The sequence below is a fragment of the Primulina tabacum genome, chromosome 15 (assembly GCF_025594145.1).
Source record: "Primulina tabacum isolate GXHZ01 chromosome 15, ASM2559414v2, whole genome shotgun sequence".
Taxonomy (NCBI): domain Eukaryota; kingdom Viridiplantae; phylum Streptophyta; class Magnoliopsida; order Lamiales; family Gesneriaceae; genus Primulina; species Primulina tabacum.
The window spans coordinates 28187114-28204401 of record NC_134564.1 but is presented as its reverse complement, the minus strand read 5'-3'; the positions used below and the strand labels follow the sequence as shown (position 1 = coordinate 28204401).

Below are 17288 nucleotides of genomic sequence, written 5' to 3'. Positions count from 1 at the left end.
GACCCGAAGCTTACGGAACTCCTTAAAATATCCCAAAACATAATTAAAAGTATTCCTAGACGTAAACTCGAGCTCATAATACAACTTAACCGATTCGTTTCAAAACTTGGACCGGGGTCCCGGTTTTAACCCGAATTGAACCGAAACTAAACCAAAATTTCCCAAACTTAACCAATCCTTAAAACACACTCTAACAGCCCCTAATCTCCCCAAAATCAGCCCCTTAACCCACGGCTAAACCTGCTGTATTAAATGGTTTTCTCGGCCACCCTTCCTTTGAGCAATCACCAACCTACTCATGGCCCAACCCCTCACACATCGGTCCTCCCCTACAGCACCACCTGTCCAGCCCTCAAGACACACTATTAGAACCTTAGTGACTCATCTAAACTAAACCAAACTCAAAGAAAATAAAACGGATGCATACTAAACGTAGGACCCGATCGCCCCTCTTGCTCCAAACTCTCGGCTCTCCACTCGTACACGTCCAGCCGATTTCTAAACCCCATGCCAGCGACTTGACACCACCAGCAACCTCTAGATACTCAAGAACCGCGGCCCCTCGCACCAGGAAATCAGTAGAAAGAAAGAAAACGTGAGAAAGAAAATGAAACATGCAAGTTTTCATGTAAAGTTCCTTCAAAGATATTAGCATGACATAGATCATAAGCTTTTCATAAAATACTGAAATTTACAGCGAATATATGGCGTGTATGAAGCAGAAATAAATGATACATGCGTGCCTTATGATGCGTGGAAGAACAAGAATGACTCGAGGGAGCCGGAGATTTTTTTCTTTGCAACAAGAAGCCAAAAACGTGGCCTTCAGCTGGTGCTTTCTCTGAAACCGAAGGGGAGGAAATTTTGAGTGGGGGTGTCGGCTGCTGAGAGGTGCAAAGTGGCTAGGTTTAGGATTAAGGGTGCATTATATAACAATTAAATGACTAATTAACCTATTAATGGGCCCTAATATTATTTTAAAGATTTAAAACCGATATTTAAGCTCAACAAGCCTAAAAGTAGGCCCATTAAATCCCAACGCACTCCTGAAAAATATTTCGTGTTGAAAAGATTTTGAAAATATTAACCGAACTATTAAAAAGTCCCCCGATTCGATAAATTTTGCGTACTGTAAAAACTAAAACACTGCGGTTAAAAATACCCAAATAAAATCCCATTTTTGAAAAATACACTTAAAATGTTTTAAAATTAATATATAAAACAAATCGTGTAATAAAATAATTTTCCTGAGAAATCTCCGGACTCTGATCCTCGATCGAACGTGAAATGCACATATAAACCCTAATGCATGAACTTTTAAAATTTCATGAATGAATTATACATAAAATGCACAAAATAATTAAACACATAATTTAAAATAACACCCTAGATTGCATGAACTTTAAATAAATCATGAATTACACAATTTCATGGAATAAAGATGCATTTAATGCTTTAAAACAATTTAATAAAATACGAAAGAAATTTAATAACTTGCATGCATGTGGCTCACGCGGACCTTCAAATTTTTAGGACGTTACAATCTTCCCCCCTTAAATTGAATTTCGTCCCCGAAATTCGCTTATCCTTGATAGTCAAAAATAAAAAATAAAAAAAATAAAAAAATATATAGACTCTTAATTCTAATATCCCAATAACTCGCGCTTCCTCTGCGCTACTCTGATAAAACAAGCGTTAATTTGTCCTTACGTCTCCTAAATCCTTAATAAATTTGCCTACCAAAATTCTCGTTTGCGAATCGCAACTTAAAACAACTTATGGTGACTTAGTTCTATTCTACTAATACCTCGAATTTCAACTTTTTTCAAACTTCCCAGTATTAGAAATGGCAGTCCGAATTTTATTGCGTCTTACTTTTCTTATATTATACCCATAATGTTTATCAACCTATTACATTGTCATTTATGCTGTTCAACTAAAGAAATCTTAGTACCAAACTCTACTGATCAACTTCTATCATCGGTGATACACTTAAAAATTAAACCTTATGTCAACTCCGTAACAAAATTAGCCTAAGATTCTTGAATCGAATCTTTATCTTACGGCACCAAACTTACGCAACTTACTATTTACAAGTACATCCCAAATATTAAATTGTTGCAAATCTTCGAGTAACGTTAATCCATAAAACCCAAATATACACTATCGATCTTCTACCTAATTAATAAAACCTTTCTAGCATCAATCACATGCTTAAACTATTTTCTTCCCAATTACAATTTAGTTGATGCTTAAGACTCTTGGCTTTCCTCGTTGGAACGAATTTCGCATACTTACGTATCCTCAATATTTAATTACTTCTAGCGTATAAAACTTACTAAGTTATCCCATGTTAATGCTGAACTAATTATAATAAATAAACTTCACTTACAACCCATAAAATTCTAGAATATCTGTATCAAAATTTTAGATTTCTTACTCGCTGAGAATCGTAATATTCGTCCATTGGTAACCTATGCTGAACACAACTAATTCCCCTTTGTTTCCATTTCACCCAAAATTTCCGTATAAACACTTATCTCATAAACTTGAAATTCAAGCTTACTCAACCCAAGTAATATTAGATAGAACAATTCCAACACATGTATTCACTCATTCCCAAGTTTCTTAATGATTTACCAAAAAAAATTATCAAGACAAGGTGTCTACCTAATTCTTACATGCGTTTATCAAGTAACCTAACCATCCATCATACTCAACTTTCTAGAAAAACTTAACCCCAACAAAGGTATAAATTTAACTCTTAAGATCTTAAGTTCCCAAAATTTTGTTAACTCAATGTCTACTCTTATAACTTAACTAACTTATCAACTTCACCTTAAATTGTCATCACTTTAATTTCTTAATTTGCCACAACATAACACTTATATTTTCGAGCCCAAGATTGATTCATCATACAATTTCCTTGATTACCATTTCTTATAACATTATAACCCAGATATCTCAAGGTTCTAAATATCCCTTCAAATCTAAATCATAAAAATTCCGGTCATTTAAACCATTCGATTCTCACTTACTGCTAACTTAGTCCCCAAATTTAATAAAAATTACAAAATTAATTCTTACTTTCCTCGAATATTATTCAATTTGTCCTTAATTTTGAGGTCCAACAATTATCCATAAGTTTTTGGCGTTCCTAATTCCACTTTATAGATTTCTCGTAACATAAAGTTCAATAATTTTAAGTTTATTAAACCAAAAATCAATTCTCATAACTTTGAAAAATTATTGATTTAACCCAAGTGTTCCTCCAAGTTCGAATTTAATCCTTAAAATTTCGGAAATTGCAATTTGGCCCTTAAAATTCTCGAAAATTACCATTTTGGCCCTACAACCCTACGAAATTTGCATTTCTAGTCCCCATAAAATTTTCCATCTTTGCCTCATTAAACCTTTAAATTCTCGAAACTCAGAATTAAATCCCAAACTTTAAATTCGAAAATAGTCCCTTAGAATTTCATTTTTGCACTTAGGTCCTCAAATAATTGGTTATTACAATTTGATCCTTAACATTCTCAATTCATACAATTCAATCCTTAAATCTAGCTAGGTAGAGCATGCATCCTAAATAAATTTTACGTTTTAAACTTCCAAAGATCGTCGTAGTCTCGAATCATTAACCCTTACATGGAATCCTAAAAATTAACTCAACTAGCAACCACGAACCGTCAATAATTTCTTAGAAAATCTACAAGTCCCAAAAGCATTCATAATTGTCAAGTTTAACTTATGACCCACAAGTAGAACATCAGTACTACTAACCAAAAATTAATATAGACAAATCATTTCTAACCTCTCCTAATTCCTAATAGCAAAAATCTTATTCATATCAAATTCCACCACAAAGCCAGCATGCAAGAAAATCATATAATTTCTCAACTCATGTCGTAATATGCATAAAAATTTTGAAACATATAATCTCAAAACATAACGACAGATAAACATGTACTGTAAAGCATATATCATGTAAACATGCAGGTGATAGCATTAAAAACATTTAAAACATTTAAATCATAAAGGCTTACAGACTTGAGGCTTGAAGACTGAGCGGCAGAAGCTGGCGGTGGCACAACCCTATACAGGACTCTTGCTCTGATACCAACTGAAACGTCTACTCGTTTTAAAAGTGCGGAAATATTTTTTTTTTGCTTGCAATTATAAAATTGCATTTAAAATAATCGTATTTATTTACCAACAAGAATGACGCAGTTTAAAAAAATACTAACGTCATCCAAAATCAACATAAACGTAAACGTATAAAAATTCTTAAAATCATCAACGTATAAAAATGTTCATATCATCTCATATCTCATAAATCATAAAGCGGAAAACATGTGGTCCTCGGGTCGTGTCACTGCACCAGGTTTTCCTACTCAGAGTTCAGCACCTCCTGTCTCCTACCCAAAATGCTCACCTGCATCACACACGCCTAGTGAGTCTAATGACTCAACACACCTGTACCAGTAATAACAAGTACATATACGTAGCACACAGCAGTGAAAAATAGCATAATCAAAATACGTTTCATGAGCTTAAAAACATGACCACAAGCGTGTCGTGTAAAATCGTAACGTGTCAAAACATGTCTCATCATGTTATCATATCATATGCGTAACTGTGACCTGTCAAAACATGGTAATAGCATGTATCATCGTATCAGCATATACGTGTTAAAATCTTAATTTGAATTCCGTTCATTAGCTGTGACTTTCGTATCATCATGTCATCATGTCAGTCGATGGATCCATCTACGTGTAACCGCGGTACCCGACGGCGGGGGACATCAGCGACACTCTCACCCGTCAACTGAGCCCGAGCCTATCATGTCATCATATCATGTCAATGGAAATACGATCGTCGGGCTCCCTCTGGGGCTTTCTCCCGTAAACGGGCTCCCTCTGGGGCCTTTTCCCTCACGATATCTCCAATCATATCATCGTGTCATCGTGTTAGTCACAACTAAATCACTTCCTTCAGAACGTGCCATCATATTCATCACTTAATAAAAGTATGCATATACATAATTTTTCTTTTAAACCAAGCATGCACCGTATTTATCATAATTTCGTAAAAATCATAAACGTGATGCATGAACATTTAAAAATATCATAATTTGTGCTCAGGGCGCTGCCAGGACCAAAACCTCACCCCGGATTCAAAATGATCATTTTGCCCCTGTCAACCCAAAAATTATCGTTTCATCCCTGGACCTCTAAAATTGACCCGAAGCTTACGAAACTCCTTAAAATATCCCAAAACATAATTAAAAGTATTCCTAGACGTAAACTCGAGCTCATAATACAACTTAACCGATTCGTTTCAAAACTTGAACCGGGGTCCCGGTTTTAACCCGAATTGAACCGAAACTAAACCAAATTTTCCCAAACTTAACCCATCCTTAAAACACACTCTAACAGCCCCTAATCTCCCCAAAATCAGCCCCTTAACCCACGGCTAAACCTGCTGTATTAAATGGTTTTCTCGGCCACCCTTCCTTTGAGCAATCACCAACCTACTCATGGCCCAACCCCTCACACATCGGTCCTCCCCTACAGCACCACCTGTCCAGCCCTCAAGACACACTATTAGAACCTTAGTGACTCATCTAAACTAAACCAAACTCAAAGAAAATAAAACGGATGCATACTAAACGTAGGACCCGATCGCCCCTCTTGCTCCAAACTCTCGGCTCTCCACTCGTACACGTCCAGCCGATTTCTAAACCCCATGCCAGCGACTTGACACCACCAGCAACCTCTAGATACTCAAGAACCGCGGCCCCTCGCACCAGGAAATCAGTAGAAAGAAAGAAAACGTGAGAAAGAAAATGAAACATGCAAGTTTTCATGTAAAGTTCCTTCAAAGATATTAGCATGACATAGATCATAAGCTTTTCATAAAATACTGAAATTTACAGCGAATATATGGCGTGTATGAAGCAGAAATAAATGATACATGCGTGCCTTATGATGCGTGGAAGAACAAGAATGACTCGAGGGAGCCGGAGATTTTTTTCTTTGCAACAAGAAGCCAAAAACGTGGCCTTCAGCTGGTGCTTTCTCTGAAACCGAAGGGGAGGAAATTTTGAGTGGGGGTGTCGGCTGCTGAGAGGTGCAAAGTGGCTAGGTTTAGGATTAAGGGTGCATTATATAACAATTAAATGACTAATTAACCTATTAATGGGCCCTAATATTATTTTAAAGATTTAAAACCGATATTTAAGCTCAACAAGCCTAAAAGTAGGCCCATTAAATCCCAACGCACTCCTGAAAAATATTTCGTGTTGAAAAGATTTTGAAAATATTAACCGAACTATTAAAAAGTCCCCCGATTCGATAAATTTTGCGTACTGTAAAAACTAAAACACTGCGGTTAAAAATACCCAAATAAAATCCCATTTTTGAAAAATACACTTAAAATGTTTTAAAATTAATATATAAAACAAATCGTGTAATAAAATAATTTTCCTGAGAAATCTCCGGACTCTGATCCTCGATCGAACGTGAAATGCACATATAAACCCTAATGCATGAACTTTTAAAATTTCATGAATGAATTATACATAAAATGCACAAAATAATTAAACACATAATTTAAAATAACACCCTAGATTGCATGAACTTTAAATAAATCATGAATTACACAATTTCATGGAATAAAGATGCATTTAATGCTTTAAAACAATTTAATAAAATACGAAAGAAATTTAATAACTTGCATGCATGTGGCTCACGCGGATCCTTCAAATTTTTAGGACGTTACAATCTTCCCCCCTTAAATTGAATTTCGTCCCCGAAATTCGCTTATCCTTGATAGTCAAAAATAAAAAATAAAAAAAATAAAAAAATATATAGACTCTTAATTCTAATATCCCAATAACTCGCGCTTCCTCTGCGCTACTCTGATAAAACAAGCGTTAATTTGTCCTTACGTCTCCTAAATCCTTAATAAATTTGCCTACCAAAATTCTCGTTTGCGAATCGCAACTTAAAACAACTTATGGTGACTTAGTTCTATTCTACTAATACCTCGAATTTCAACTTTTTTCAAACTTCCCAGTATTAGAAATGGCAGTCCGAATTTTATTGCGTCTTACTTTTCTTATATTATACCCATAATGTTTATCAACCTATTACATTGTCATTTATGCTGTTCAACTAAAGAAATCTTAGTACCAAACTCTACTGATCAACTTCTATCATCGGTGATACACTTAAAAATTAAACCTTATGTCAACTTCGTAACAAAATTAGCCTAAGATTCTTGAATCGAATCTTTATCTTACGGCACCAAACTTACGCAACTTACTATTTACAAGTACATCCCAAATATTAAATTGTTGCAAATCTTCGAGTAACGTTAATCCATAAAACCCAAATATACACTATCGATCTTCTACCTAATTAATAAAACCTTTCTAGCATCAATCACATGCTTAAACTATTTTCTTCCCAATTACAATTTAGTTGATGCTTAAGACTCTTGGCTTTCCTCGTTGGAACGAATTTCGCATACTTACGTATCCTCAATATTTAATTACTTCTAGCGTATAAAACTTACTAAGTTATCCCATGTTAATGCTGAACTAATTATAATAAATAAACTTCACTTACAACCCATAAAATTCTAGAATATCTGTATCAAAATTTTAGATTTCTTACTCGCTGAGAATCGTAATATTCGTCCATTGGTAACCTATGCTGAACACAACTAATTCCCCTTTGTTTCCATTTCACCCAAAATTTCCGTATAAACACTTATCTCATAAACTTGAAATTCAAGCTTACTCAACCCAAGTAATATTAGATAGAACAATTCCAACACATGTATTCACTCATTCCCAAGTTTCTTAATGATTTACCAAAAAAAATTATCAAGACAAGGTGTCTACCTAATTCTTACATGCGTTTATCAAGTAACCTAACCATCCATCATACTCAACTTTCTAGAAAAACTTAACCCCAACAAAGGTATAAATTTAACTCTTAAGATCTTAAGTTCCCAAAATTTTGTTAACTCAATGTCTACTCTTATAACTTAACTAACTTATCAACTTCACCTTAAATTGTCATCACTTTAATTTCTTAATTTGCCACAACATAACACTTATATTTTCGAGCCCAAGATTGATTCATCATACAATTTCCTTGATTACCATTTCTTATAACATTATAACCCAGATATCTCAAGGTTCTAAATATCCCTTCAAATCTAAATCATAAAAATTCCGGTCATTTAAACCATTCGATTCTCACTTACTGCTAACTTAGTCCCCAAATTTAATAAAAATTACAAAATTAATTCTTACTTTCCTCGAATATTATTCAATTTGTCCTTAATTTTGAGGTCCAACAATTATCCATAAGTTTTTGGCGTTCCTAATTCCACTTTATAGATTTCTCGTAACATAAAGTTCAATAATTTTAAGTTTATTAAACCAAAAATCAATTCTCATAACTTTGAAAAATTATTGATTTAACCCAAGTGTTCCTCCAAGTTCGAATTTAATCCTTAAAATTTCGGAAATTGCAATTTGGCCCTTAAAATTCTCGAAAATTACCATTTTGGCCCTACAACCCTACGAAATTTGCATTTCTAGTCCCCATAAAATTTTCCATCTTTGCCTCATTAAACCTTTAAATTCTCGAAACTCAGAATTAAATCCCAAACTTTAAATTCGAAAATAGTCCCTTAGAATTTCATTTTTGCACTTAGGTCCTCAAGTAATTGGTTATTACAATTTGATCCTTAACATTCTCAATTCATACAATTCAATCCTTAAATCTAGCTAGGTAGAGCATGCATCCTAAATAAATTTTACGTTTTAAACTTCCAAAGATCGTCGTAGTCTCGAATCATTAACCCTTACATGGAATCCTAAAAATTAACTCAACTAGCAACCACGAACCGTCAATAATTTCTTAGAAAATCTACAAGTCCCAAAAGCATTCATAATTGTCAAGTTTAACTTATGACCCACAAGTAGAACATCAGTACTACTAACCAAAAATTAATATAGACAAATCATTTCTAACCTCTCCTAATTCCTAATAGCAAAAATCTTATTCATATCAAATTCCACCACAAAGCCAGCATGCAAGAAAATCATATAATTTCTCAACTCATGTCGTAATATGCATAAAAATTTTGAAACATATAATCTCAAAACATAACGACAGATAAACATGTACTGTAAAGCATATATCATGTAAACATGCAGGTGATAGCATTAAAAACATTTAAAACATTTAAATCATAAAGGCTTACAGACTTGAGGCTTGAAGACTGAGCGGCAGAAGCTGGCGGTGGCACAACCCTATACAGGACTCTTGCTCTGATACCAACTGAAACGTCTACTCGTTTTAAAAGTGCGGAAATATTTTTTTTTTGCTTGCAATTATAAAATTGCATTTAAAATAATCGTATTTATTTACCAACAAGAATGACGCAGTTTAAAAAAATACTAACGTCATCCAAAATCAACATAAACGTAAACGTATAAAAATTCTTAAAATCATCAACGTATAAAAATGTTCATATCATCTCATATCTCATAAATCATAAAGCGAAAAACATGTGGTCCTCGGGTCGTGTCACTGCACCAGGTTTTCCTACTCAGAGTTCAGCACCTCCTGTCTCCTACCCAAAATGCTCACCTGCATCACACACGCCTAGTGAGTCTAATGACTCAACACACCTGTACCAGTAATAACAAGTACATATACGTAGCACACAGCAGTGAAAAATAGCATAATCAAAATACGTTTCATGAGCTTAAAAACATGACCACAAGCGTGTCGTGTAAAATCGTAACGTGTCAAAACATGTCTCATCATGTTATCATATCATATGCGTAACTGTGACCTGTCAAAACATGGTAATAGCATGTATCATCGTATCAGCATATACGTGTTAAAATCTTAATTTGAATTCCGTTCATTAGCTGTGACTTTCGTATCATCATGTCATCATGTCAGTCGATGGATCCATCTACGTGTAACCGCGGTACCCGACGGCGGGGGACATCAGCGACACTCTCACCCGTCAACTGAGCCCGAGCCTATCATGTCATCATATCATGTCAATGGAAATACGATCGTCGGGCTCCCTCTGGGGCTTTCTCCCGTAAACGGGCTCCCTCTGGGGCCTTTTCCCTCACGATATCTCCAATCATATCATCGTGTCATCGTGTTAGTCACAACTAAATCACTTCCTTCAGAACGTGCCATCATATTCATCACTTAATAAAAGTATGCATATACATAATTTTTCTTTTAAACCAAGCATGCACCGTATTTATCATAATTTCGTAAAAATCATAAACGTGATGCATGAACATTTAAAAATATCATAATTTGTGCTCAGGGCGCTGCCAGGACCAAAACCTCACCCCGGATTCAAAATGATCATTTTGCCCCTGTCAACCCAAAAATTATCGTTTCATCCCTGGACCTCTAAAATTGACCCGAAGCTTACGAAACTCCTTAAAATATCCCAAAACATAATTAAAAGTATTCCTAGACGTAAACTCGAGCTCATAATACAACTTAACCGATTCGTTTCAAAACTTGAACCGGGGTCCCGGTTTTAACCCGAATTGAACCGAAACTAAACCAAATTTTCCCAAACTTAACCCATCCTTAAAACACACTCTAACAGCCCCTAATCTCCCCAAAATCAGCCCCTTAACCCACGGCTAAACCTGCTGTATTAAATGGTTTTCTCGGCCACCCTTCCTTTGAGCAATCACCAACCTACTCATGGCCCAACCCCTCACACATCGGTCCTCCCCTACAGCACCACCTGTCCAGCCCTCAAGACACACTATTAGAACCTTAGTGACTCATCTAAACTAAACCAAACTCAAAGAAAATAAAACGGATGCATACTAAACGTAGGACCCGATCGCCCCTCTTGCTCCAAACTCTCGGCTCTCCACTCGTACACGTCCAGCCGATTTCTAAACCCCATGCCAGCGACTTGACACCACCAGCAACCTCTAGATACTCAAGAACCGCGGCCCCTCGCACCAGGAAATCAGTAGAAAGAAAGAAAACGTGAGAAAGAAAATGAAACATGCAAGTTTTCATGTAAAGTTCCTTCAAAGATATTAGCATGACATAGATCATAAGCTTTTCATAAAATACTGAAATTTACAGCGAATATATGGCGTGTATGAAGCAGAAATAAATGATACATGCGTGCCTTATGATGCGTGGAAGAACAAGAATGACTCGAGGGAGCCGGAGATTTTTTTCTTTGCAACAAGAAGCCAAAAACGTGGCCTTCAGCTGGTGCTTTCTCTGAAACCGAAGGGGAGGAAATTTTGAGTGGGGGTGTCGGCTGCTGAGAGGTGCAAAGTGGCTAGGTTTAGGATTAAGGGTGCATTATATAACAATTAAATGACTAATTAACCTATTAATGGGCCCTAATATTATTTTAAAGATTTAAAACCGATATTTAAGCTCAACAAGCCTAAAAGTAGGCCCATTAAATACCAACGCACTCCTGAAAAATATTTCGTGTTGAAAAGATTTTGAAAATATTAACCGAACTATTAAAAAGTCCCCCGATTCGATAAATTTTGCGTACTGTAAAAACTAAAACACTGCGGTTAAAAATACCCAAATAAAATCCCATTTTTGAAAAATACACTTAAAATGTTTTAAAATTAATATATAAAACAAATCGTGTAATAAAATAATTTTCCTGAGAAATCTCCGGACTCTGATCCTCGATCGAACGTGAAATGCACATATAAACCCTAATGCATGAACTTTTAAAATTTCATGAATGAATTATACATAAAATGCACAAAATAATTAAACACATAATTTAAAATAACACCCTAGATTGCATGAACTTTAAATAAATCATGAATTACACAATTTCATGGAATAAAGATGCATTTAATGCTTTAAAACAATTTAATAAAATACGAAAGAAATTTAATAACTTGCATGCATGTGGCTCACGCGGACCTTTAAATTTTTAGGACGTTACAATATTACTTTCCACATCCATTATAGTACATCAGGCACACCAAAACCCATGACAACATGGATCTAAAAATAACCAATTAATAAGTAGGATTCACAAAAATATTCTAATTCACACATTTCATTTAGCTAATGAAGATATTTGACAGTATAATATTACTTAGCAGATAAATATGTTATTTATGGTCCACGACTTAAAAATGCAACTATGCCTTAAGTAATGAAATAGCTATCACGTTAAGACTGTTTGAAGCAATGGAGCCGGATTCAAAGCTTAAAAAATTGGATTTCCACATACATGAGAAAATTAAAACAATATTGCACAAATTATATAAAAATTTGGACAAATCAACCGAATATAGAAGAAGAAACTCACTTCCTCGTTTGCTTTGCTCTGCCTCTCTGTCCACTGTCATCGTTGGCTTCCAAATCGTCGCCAGTAGGTGTCGCAAGTAGGCGGGTTTGTATGGCCTGTGGTTCTCAACGAAGGAAGAGATGGAAATCAGTGGAGAGAAATTGGGGGAGAAGAGGAGATGAAAATTGATAGAGATGAGTTAGGGATATACGTGAGAAACTGGGGGAAGAGAAGAAAACTGTTGTAATTATGGAAATAAAATTGAATTAAAGGGGAAATGAGATAAAATACGAAGTAGGGAGTGAATTCAAAAAAAATTGTGTATTAGGAAGTGAAAAATATAATTTTATGACATATGGACCGAACGTAAAATTGATTTTATGATTAGAGATTTATCCAAAACCGTTATTATAAAAAATTATACATATAATTTAATTTTTTTTTTTAAATTTGGTTGAGCAGTCGTCCCAAGTCACCAAAATTCCGATGCTAAAAAACTTGCGAAACCCTATTCTTGGATCACCAATTGCTGTCGATTCATTCATTACTATTGTAAAATCGTTCTAATTCTGAAGAAGATAGAACTAAATGGATAAGCTATTGGAATTTGGGAGAAAAGCGATGTTCTATGTTAGGGTTCTTTCGGGCTATGAAGAACGAAGGATCCGATCTTATAGATTGCAGCTGCAGCAACGCCTTCAGAAGGTTTCTTTCTATTTCCATTTTTTTTCAGTTCTGTGCTGTTTTTCACGGTACGATATTTTTCTTTTGATTTAAAAATTTGATTTGACGTGCTGGGAAATTGCTGAAATTTTGCTTTCTCTTTTAATTCTTTCTAGAGAAAAGAATAAATTCAATGTTTTTGTTGAAATGTGACGAATTAATAGAGTTGCTATTGTCTGGGAGGTGAATATATCTTGATAGCAGAAATAAAGGGAGGTGATTTTCATATTTTTGTTGATGTAGTAGTTTCTATTGCTGCGTAGTGTCGTACCATCTCAAGCGGTGAGGCCAGTATCCTGTTGTCTATGACTCCATATGAGGAGGATTCATGTCTCATTTACTTTCAAACTCACTGCTATCTATTAGTTCTCAAACGGATAAAATGTACACGTGAGAGCCTTAGTTCAACCATGTTGACAGTTTAACATCATAGCAACTAGTTGGCAATACTAGGTGAAAATCTAAAATTTATACTTCCAGATTAAATGTTATGATAATGTATACTCCTCAATTTCTTCTCATTTCCCATTCTTACTTCAACTTCTCTCTCCCTGAAAAGGCAGAAGAAAAGAAAGTGTCTCTCCAAAAGGTACCTGAACAGATTATTTTATCAGAGGTGCGACAGATGGTACGAGATATGCAATCAATGAATAAGAAGTTAGAGGAAACAGTAAGTTTGTCATTTCTACTACTTCTATTGCATTGCTACGTTATTGGTCTACAGTCTCTGATTTCAAGCATGTGTTGGCATTGTTCCGTCATCTATCTCCGTGTATGTATCGGATTGAACATGCACACTTGACAAACTGGTGTTCAGTTCATTTATTTATTTACTTTTAAAGAGAGAGTTTACCTGATGCATGTATATTGTACAGTTGGTTGTCCCCTTATATCTGTTTTATTGGAATCTAAAGGGACAGACTTTATTGAAACTCATTTCAAACAGTACCGACTGAGAAGTACTTAAACTTTGATTGCCTAATTTTACTTTATGCAATTCATGCCACTGAAACAGAGTCGAACCATGGTGGTAGTTGTTACCTTTGTTTGATGTGGAGCTGACCTTCTGTGTAGTTTGTTCGTTTTATGTCATGGTTTTCAGAATTCTCATGTGGTTGGATTTGGAATATAAGACATTTTAGTGTAGGTTAAAAAAAATGTAGTTGCATTCGGAGAATAAGACATCATTCTTACCAATATGTTGAAAGTATAGCTCAACGACCCAATTTTGATGCCTGTTTTCAACACAACCAAATTACACAATTTTGACTTTGGTCAATATAGGTTGACATCCAATTAATAATGAACCGGATGAGTTTCTTTCAGATCTCTGTCCACAGCCATAACCTCATTACCTGTTGATTTGTTTTGCTTCAGCAGGTCAATTCATAATATCTGTTTCACAAGTTTGAGTGATATAATTTGAATGCCTAGGCATTTGATTTTAAAGGCAAGCATAATTTTATCCATAGCTGATCTAAGTTTAAACTTTAGAGTTCATTGTACCTTCATAGTAGCTTTCTTTTGTTGTAAAGTTTTAGTTTGTTTATTCAAATGATTTGAGACTTACAAGTTTAATTCATAATTTATAAGAGAACCATGGTTTTTTTAAAATAATAAATAATTTAGCAACATTATATCTTTGGACTTCCCTTTTATGTTTCATTTCTCTGTTTAGAGACGTTATTTTGTCTCCAAAAATAATCTAAATAAAGAGTTTTAATTTATAAAATATTGTAATTTGTTTAAGTAATTCTTTTAATTGTGGTATTTGTTTTAGTTGACTATTCAAACTATCTACCTTTTTAATTTATTATAAATATATGATTCATTGTCTGTTGTAATTTATGTTATTGTAATGAAATGTTAAGTGAAGATTGTAAGGTCAATGTTGATGCTTTACTTAGATAAGAACTCAGTTTTTAATTTCAGTTACATGTTTAGTCTTTTTAGAAAAAAAATGTACAAAGAAAATAAATTTTATTGTCTTAAATTTAAATGTTTTAATTTTAATTCCTAATTAGAATCAATGCACTTAAATCAGGAGAATTGAATTGGACTCCCGAGTGAGAGCAGTATTTAAACATTTCTCAATAGTGAAATGATGAATTAATTAATATGGGAAAGTTTGGAATGAAAACCACAATTAAAATGAAATAATATTAGTAATCAGGGTAAATTGCATTTATCATTCCTATGAGATATCAGAAAAACATGTTACCTCCAAGTAAATTTAAAAGCCTTTTAAAACCCCGTGTTCTAAAAAAATGAAGCACATTTAGCTCTTTTGCAAGGGGTTTTATACCTGGTTTTTAAAAACTTAGGGTTGTGAAAGATTATTAATTTTGATGTAGGGGGTAATATGTATTTTTTGGTTTTCATAGGGATGCTATACACTTTTTTCACTTTAGTAATTAATTTTAGGAGTTAAGTTATTATTTTTTTTTTCAGTTGATAGATGCTGATAAATTACACCCCTGTTTTAGTGTCACATTTGGTAAAGGGTGGCGTGGTCAAACTTTTTAATTTTTTTGCTAGGTTATTATATTGGTTACTTAAAAATGTTTCTGAATTAAAATTTTCAAAAACCTTTTATGGTATATAGTGTTAACGTTTTTGAAAATAATTGAACATGAGTTAACTCAATTGTTCATAATTGCATATTAAAAGTTGGTCAAATTGACCGGTGGACTGTGCTAATCCAAATTTTGTTTGAGCAAATAAAATTTTGTTTTATTAAATATAAATTTGTTTTTTAAGCAAATAAGGTTTGATACAATACTGTTTTCAGAATGAAGAAAATCAATAAAGTGCATTCTTGTTGATTAGTGCTATAGAAGACAAAGGTTGAGTGATTATTAAAAAAGTTGCAATATAGATAACTCCTCAAAATCCTTGGTGTAGTCCTTCTTCTTCTTGTTTTTTTTTAACCACAGCTTGTGCTTATTTGTTGATTTCTTTGTTTTTTTCCCAATATATCAGAGTTAATTTTCCAGTTGTTGAATAATAGTTGATTGTACATATATAGGAGGCAGCCATTGAGGAGTACTTCAAGCCAATTGACAAGGACGCAGAGATACTAATGAAAACTCAGCTCGAAGGAGAGGAAAAGACAATGAGGGAGATGATGAAGGCAATGCAATCACGGGCTTTTCTTGATCAAGCTGAAGTTGAAAAAACGGAAACGTCGAAAAGCACCCAACCTGATCAGCATATCGAAGGTTCAATATCTTCAGATAAGCGTGCTCAAGTGAGTTAAAGCATGTGCTCAAGTGAGTTAAAGCATGTGCTCTTTTGTTTTAAAATGTCGATGAGTAATTTTTGTAGAAAAGCCACACTTGTTTGTTTCTCCTAAATGCCAAATTCTATTTGATGCACTCTAATATCAAATGCATGTTCAAAAACTTCGATGATGTTTTATATGACCAAGACTCACATCATACATATCTTGCATGAAGTAAGGGCTTGTCGAATAAGCGGGACTATTCTGGGAAATGAATCTAAAAGTTTCTGGCGGCAACACATTTTCATTTTGAGTTTTTTGTGATAATTTTACCCATTTATACAATATATTTCGATCTTTTATATTGTTATTAATTGAAGCCATGATTAAGTGTATTGTGTAATATTAGCTCTATGGCTATTCTCCGCTAAATAGTTCCATATACATTTGAATTGAACCTAAAACTTTTATTTACCTTTTCACATATATTCTTCTATGATTATCACAGACTATCTAACTAGTTGATAGCGTCTGTCCGCCTATTTGACGGGGACTCGAGTTCGAGTCCTGTCCCCCTCTCCTGTAATAATAATAATAAAAAAAAAAAACTCGTCGATCTGAAACAACAATAATAACTAATATGATAAATAATTGTATATTTTGTAAACTATTTGATAAATATGTAAGTTAAAAAGTAATCATTTTATATCTACTCTATTTTTTTACCAGCAGGATGCTGCTACATAAATCTCTCTTCTAGGCTAGACCAAGCTCCAAATCCTTCACCAACTTTCAAAATTTCAAAAGTCAACTACTCGATACAACATAAAAATAATGACTAGCAAGTTCCCGGTTTTACTTGAATACAACAAGACGAAGATTTATACACAACAAATGAGAACTGTTTCCGTTGCGTGTCCAGTAAGAAGATTGAAGGAACTATTCCACCCATCCGGGAAGCCTGCAA

General features: G+C 34.2%; 1 protein-coding gene across 1 annotated transcript; it reads left to right on the top strand.

The window, feature by feature from the left end:
• The first annotated feature begins 12842 nt into the window (after positions 1-12842).
• Positions 12843-16357, top strand: LOC142527011 (uncharacterized). The gene is made up of 3 exons (XM_075631716.1): positions 12843-13080; positions 13658-13768; positions 16127-16357. Exons 1-3 carry the CDS (start codon positions 12964-12966, stop codon positions 16355-16357), a joined length of 459 nt encoding a protein of 152 aa, XP_075487831.1. The 5' UTR covers positions 12843-12963.
• Positions 16358-17288: the final 931 nt, after the last annotated feature.